This window comes from Lissotriton vulgaris, chromosome 12 (genome assembly GCF_964263255.1).
Source record: "Lissotriton vulgaris chromosome 12, aLisVul1.2, whole genome shotgun sequence".
Classification (NCBI taxonomy): Eukaryota; Metazoa; Chordata; class Amphibia; order Caudata; family Salamandridae; genus Lissotriton; species Lissotriton vulgaris.
Window position 1 is genome coordinate 619264102 of NC_141700.1, and position 7114 is coordinate 619271215.

Genomic DNA, 7114 nt, shown 5'->3' on the forward strand with positions numbered 1-7114 from the left:
GCATAATTACTCAACATGGTATAGTTTTACAATTTTTTGCAAATTACACGGTGTAATTTTAGTTTTGCCCAACACCTGATCTTTTTAGAGCAAATACATAGAGACGTAAAACTGTACTCCGCTGACTTTAAAAGCATCCTGCTTCAAATGCTTGAGCCTGCACTAATGGCCTGTAGATTTATATTCCCATAGCTGCCGCTTGATTTAACGACATCTGGAATAGCGCCGTAAAGAGCACTCGAAGTGTCGGTGGAAATGGTGTATTGATGTCTGCGTAAAAGCAGTTTTTGACTTGAGGTTACTTGATGAAAAGAAGAGATTGAAGAACGATAAGAATATATGACATTTTTTTGGGACCTTTATATAGCGTGAAACTGACTCGAAGGTATTGGAGTGCTTTACCTGAGCACCAGTTACATTACAGAAAGACGGGTTGATTTGCCCATAATCACAGGTTGAGTCAACGCCGGGACTCGAACCTGGTTCCCCAGCTCCAAAGTCGGTAGCTCTGCCCCTAACGCCACATCCTGGCACATTAAAATGAAGCACTGCCATACCAAAAATAGATGTTTTGTTTTTATAGTGTGGAGGTTACTGCGCTGCAACAAACATTGCTTGGTAGGTCGATCAAACACGCGCTTGTATTTTTAGATGCACAGATAAAAAGGTGAGTTTTTTGCATGCCCTTGACAGGCCTTTAAACGAAGCTTAAAACGTGAAACAGTGTTTATGGACAATGCGGCATTAGTACGTTGTTTTGATAACCGTCCAAGAAACCGGTTCTGTGCTTTGCATTGTTCACGCCGCGAGGGCTAAACCGAGCCTTCCTGATTCGAGGTAAGCTGCTCTTGTTTAACGGCAATTGCATTTTGAAACTTCAGAGGTGTTTGTGTAACTTTTGTTTAAGTGTTATGGGCTATTTATTTTGTCTTTTGGTTAATATCAAGTCATTGGTAACTATACTGACACACAGGAGCTAATCCGTTCTATCATCTTCAAAAGGACATTGAGGCTTCCTGTGTCCTCCAGTCTCACCTCTCACTCTCTGCACCCTTCCACCCAGCACGCCCAGTTTTAATCTTAGAAAACTCCCTCTGCTTTTCACAGCTCACTGCGGTTTGCTGTCTTCGTTTCTGTTCCTCAAAACCTTCTTTCCTGTGTTCTAAGCATCGTCCCTTTAAAATGTGTTTCTGTTTACCTCTAAATCTCCCCGTAAATTAGAAGTCAAGCTTTTCGCTTGTTTTCAATAATCGTCTATGTTTCCTTGTACCATAATGTGTCCCTACACAATGTTCTCTGCACCAGAAATCTAGTTCTTCCCCAGCTCTCTTTGTTGGTGCACCTCTGTTCTGTGGTCTTATGCTGCCCCTTCATCTGAAGCATAGTGCATCCTGGCGGTGGCCTGAAGTCCACAGGTGTGATCTGCCCCCCTCCTTACATTCACCACTTGTGTCTCTCTCCGTTCCACTCAATCGATCGCCCTCACTCTATCTATCTATCTATCGTCCTCACTATCTATCTATCTATCGTCCTCACTCTATCTATGTATCCCCCTCACTCTATCGCCCTCACTCTATCACCCTCATTCTATCTTTCTATCTATCTATCTATCGTCCTCACTCTATCTATCGTCCTCACTCTATCTATCCATCGTCCTCACTTTATCTATCTATCTGTCGCCCTCACTCTATCTGTCTATCTATAATTGCCCTTACTCTATCTATCTATCGCCCTCACGCTATCTATCTATCTATCCTCCTCACTCTATCTATCTATCGTCCTCACTCTATCGTCCTCACTCTATCGTCCTCACTATCTATCTATCGTCCTCACTCTATCTATCTATCTATCGTCCTCGCTCTATCTATCTATCTATCTTCCTCACTCTATCTATCGTCCTCACTCTATCTATCGTCCTCACTCTATCTAGCGTCCTCACTATATCTATCTATCTATAGTCCTCTATCTATCGTCCTCACTCTATCTATCTATCTATCTATCGTCCTCACTCTATCTATCTATCGTCCTCACTCTATCTATCGTCCTCACTCTATCTATCGTCCTCACTCTATCTATCGTCCTCACTCTATCTATCGTCCTCACTCTATCTATCTATCGTCCTCGCTCTATCTATCTTTATGACTCACTCTATCTATCGCATCACCACAGCATCACTCAGCACCACCACAGAATCAATCAGGGGCACCACAACATCACTCAGGGGCACCATAACATCACTATGCTCTACCACAGCATCACTGAACACCAAAGCATCACTCGTCACCACCACAACATCACTCAGCGCCACCACAGCATCAATCTGTACAACCATTCAACAACAACTGGTTCAAATATGTTCTCTCAATGTTTCAAGATTTATTACAAATGTCACAAAAAGATGTTAATATTTCACTTCTGTTCTTGGATTTTCGTCACAATAAAATACACCAAACAAAATTTTCACAAAAGTTATGAACAAAAGTTAAAGCTATTGCCAATATAAATTACAATAACTTTTATTTAAGTATTAATTATTTAAAACAATTAAAAGCCATTGTTATTTGTAATATCAATACATCTAAGTCAAGTAAATTCAACACATATGGCATTACAAATTCTATAGGTGTCACATTTGCAAAAGTTAAAATTATTGGCATTGTAAATGACAAACGGCCAGATTCATCAAGCCGAAAACGGCTCGCAAAGCGCCAGATTCTGAGAATCTGGCCTTTTGCCAGCGCTATTTTTGCATTTGGGATTCATCATCCCAAATGCAAAAATCGCATTTTTGGAAATCGCATATTTGCAAATAATTGCATTTAAGGGATCTCAATTAGCGATTCCTTAAATGCAATTCAAGAAGCATTTAAAAATTGCGAAATCGCTATTTTGGGCCGCTATTTACAGCGAGGTCAAACCTCGTGGTAAATAGCGAAAACTTAGAAAAATGCATTTAAATGCATTTTTCTAAGTTGCATGTTACACACACACATGTCCTTTGGACATGTGTGTGCGCAACACCAATGTAGATTACATTTCAAGGGTGCTACAGGGTGTCCTTTGGACACCCCTGGCACCCTTGAAATCGCATCCTTATTTGCGATTAGCAATTTGCTAATCGCAAATAAGGAATGTGTAGGAATCGCAATTTATTTAGCGATTCCTACATGAATCCCGTTTTGCAAGTCCTTAATAGCGATTCTTTAATAATCGCTATTAAGGACTCGTAAAACGGCACTATGATGAATCTAGCTGAAAGCTATTAATTTTGCTATTTTCAAAACCAACACATAAATAAAATATTTGTCATTTACAATGCCAATAGCTCAAACTTTCCTAATGCGAGACCTATTGCATTGCAAATGCTTGTTTTTACATGTAACGGAGACACCAAGGACATGCTCTGGCAGCAACGTGAACCTTTGAGAAAGTGCTCTCAGGGAGACCATTTTTAAACAGTCTTGAATCGACTGCAGACACATTGTCAATACCAAAAAAAAGTCACTATCTATGTTTATTTAAAAGTTTCAACGAGATTTTTGATAGTATGCACACATTTCATAAGCATTATTACATCACACATCATCTACATTTTTAAAAACTGGGCCAGGCAAGTTGTAGTGTTAAGTCTTCCAAATCAAATGGCGGCATTGTGGAAATGAAACGAAAAAACACTCTTCATTCAAGCACTACAGTCTAAAAGTATGTAAAAGGCATGTGGATTAGCGCATCTCGGAGCATTCCATGCGGCTTTTAACTCAATACTGCACTCTGAAATCTAAAAATAATGACGGAAACAGAACGGGAGGTTGCTTGGGCTGGAAAAAAAACTGTTCAATTTTCAAGACTACCCTCCTCCCATCTGTACTGCTGCCAGAGAAAACCAAAGATTATAAACGTTCAACTTCAATCTAAGGCACCAACATTGCAGGGCCATGGGTGACTAATCAAAAGCATATCTTTATCTGTAGGTGGGGGCAGCTCAATGCCATCGCAGTCCCCACTGAGCATGTTTTAAACAGGTCTCAACATGTACCTGGAAAACCTCTACTCGTCACCACATTATTTGCATATAGAACATACTGCTCTTGAGGATACGTGCACCTTTGGTCATTAAATACCATTAATACCCATCTAGCATATGTTTATTTTGCAGAAATGTAAAGTCTAAGTAAACCCCTAGGCAGCATCCTGGTAAATTGCATACTGCTCCCAAGACTCTACTGCAAGTGCATTGACCTAGTGTGCTATAAGGTCGCCCCATAACCACAACCACGTCACCGACCCACGGACCACAGCGACTGCTGCCCCTCCTCATATATTTCTACGCTCCTCCCACATCCACACACTCCTCTCTAATCGGTATGGCCGAGTTCCCTCCGGTTTAGTTTTATTACCTCGCAGAGTTCGACAGCACCGCTTTCTCTTCCGCCTCCTGCCACATTCATATCACGTGACCCAGGCCCTCGTATCACGTGACCAGGAAAATAATTGCGACTGCAAAGTGGAAGCAGCAGTACTTCATTGACACAAAGAGAAGAAGAAACTGACGAAGGACTGCCTAACCATAGAGTGATAGCAGTTACAGAGACTGAAAACTCTCAGCAGTCGACTTGTGATGTGAAGTGCTATAAATTTGGCGCAATTGTTGTGAGACGCATTTTAAAAATATTTACAAGCATAGTATGTACTGCTTGTCAAAATACGGTCCGTCTTTTACGATATCTTATGACGCCCTTTATTTAATTCAGATCAGCGCTACATGGCGATTACATTCACTCTTTAGGCTATACCCCACCTGTACGGAGATTTTATTATCTTCACCTAAATTTAGGATTGTTGTTTTTCAGTAGGACGTGTGCGACTTCCACAGAATAGTTTGGTGAGAAATTAAAGCCAATTGCAGGCTAGACTATTGTACCAAACATAAACACCGAAGAAAGACTAACATAAACTGAATGACTCTATATACCAGAGGTCTTCCAACTTTTGGATGCCGAGAACCCCCTGTCAACATTTTGAGGCGTAAGGACCCCCTCCTGACAACATTTTCTAAACCTGTAGGCAGGGCTACTGGAATTATGAGGCAGGTGAGGACCAAATTATGCGACAGGCTTGCCTAATTTTGTGGGAAGAAAATGTAAAAGATGATATGTGATGCCGCGTATTTTAGGATAGCTTTGCTTCATTAAGAGGAGTGGCTGCAGTGTGAGTGAGGTGGCGTATGAATTCGGGTGCGGATGTAAGTTTAGAATGGGACGAATGAATGTCTGATTACTGATGGGCTTGTTTGAGTGAGTTGCATATTGGGCAGTGAGGGAAGTGTCACATGAGTGCAGGATGAGTAGTGTGCTTGTGTGACTGCAGGGTGAGGTAGCACACATTCATTGTGAGTGCATTGTGATTGCTGTGAGTGCAGGGTGAATGGTGTGAGTGCATGGTTATCAGTGAGTGCATTGTGATCACTGTGAGTGCAGGGTTAGCGTGAAAGTGAAAGGCGAGAATGAGGAGTGAGTTGTCTGATTGCAGAGTCCTCTCCCAGACACTTGAAGTAACTCAGCATGTTATTGACGGCGGTGTAGGGTTTAAGATCTAAGTTAAACTATTAATATTATGGAATTAATCAGGGATCTGGGGTGGAGGAAATAAATAATGTGCTGATCCTCCAACAAACTTCCAGTCCTATGGTTAGGGTTGCCTGCTCATTATTTTGATGGCCCATATGGTACAAAAATAAGCTGTCAACTAAATCCATATTTTCAGCACCTATCTGTGCGTACTTCGAACAGCAAATATAAATAGAAAGTACTTTTAATTGTTTTCTATGGCTGCCCCAATGATCCATGACTGATAGTTAAAGACAACAAAGACAGAAAAGTCACATAACGAATAACGAATGCACACATACTTTTTTATTTATAAGTCTATTTAGTGTCAAGAGGAGGTATTTGCAGGCTCTTTAAACAAAACACAGCAGGCATTTTTATTTTGGCAACCCTACTTTATATTCCTTTTCATGAAATGCATTCTCACACTACAGCAGTAAATGTAAAATACAAATGTAAAGAGTAGACAGAGTGGGGACCCAGGGGGTAATGGAACCAGGAAAAAAACGAAGCCTCTGTAACCAGTTTACAAAGGCATGTAAATATGCAAATGGTCTTTAAAGACCTTTGAAAAACTCGGGCCTGCTGGAGATAAGACTCCAGACACTGCCCAGCGGAGCCCAGTGGCGTAACAAAATTTGAGCCCGAAAATGCAAGGTGCATGGAGGGGCCCGCTCCGGATTCTACCAGGAACTCTCGAAAGAGAGTACCCCTCTTGCAACTCAGCCCCCCGCACCGCCGGGGGCTGTTGGTGTTAGGATTGCAAGGCTTGGGCGCTATACACGACCTTGACATGTGTTTTTGTCCTCAGGTTTCCCGTTGTGTCCTTTCCACACAGTCCTTACTGCATGAATCCACATGCATGCAGATACCTTTTAGACGCTCCCTTGCCCACGTAAAGAGACGCGTCGAAACGTAGCCGTTGCTTGTCTACTGTTCCGGTACCACACCCCCTTTCTACTTCCCGGTTCGAGAGGCTCCTTCCCGCGGCGTTCGCTGCTTTGTTCTCGCCTCCTCTCGACATTTGGATAGCATACCCTTCTGCCTTGGTGGTTTTTACCATCCGTCATGATAGCGGGTAGTTTCCCGTAACTTCCGTATTACCTCCTACCCTGAGAGTGAACCCCCGTTCCCGTTTGGAGCCTTTTGCCCCGCCCCTAAAGCTCGTAAACTCTTTGGAGGGAATCCTCTCCTGCCAGTAACTCGGGCTGTTTCTGTATTCCGTTTGCTGTGGATTCCGCTGGGCCGGACGGTCATTTCTGAACTTCTCTTTATCAAAGTTCAAAGTTCAAAGTTTATTATGTTTTGGCTCTCAACGAGGGCCACATAAAAATACATACAACAAATTCAAAAACAAGTACAGGTAAAATCATGATGTTCCATATACATATATTATCCATATCCATGAATCGTCCATTGACAGAAATACAACAAAAAGCCGGCACAAATCAATCCAGTGACGTATTAATAAATAGCTAAAAATCCTTTAAAAAAGTTAAAAATGTAGA

At 41.9% G+C, this 7114-nt stretch overlaps 1 protein-coding gene across 1 annotated transcript in view; it reads right to left on the reverse strand.

Annotated features, from left to right (window-relative positions):
• LOC147677854 (uncharacterized) overlaps positions 1–4465 on the reverse strand; it is a 201491-nt gene extending 197026 nt beyond the window's left edge. Inside the window, exon 1 of the mRNA XM_086946514.1 lies at positions 4398–4465. Within this exon, the coding sequence (XP_086802640.1) occupies positions 4398–4444 (47 nt within the window). The 5' untranslated portion in view covers positions 4445–4465. The remainder of the gene's footprint in view (positions 1–4397) is intronic.
• Between the last annotated feature and the right edge of the window lie 2649 nt (positions 4466–7114).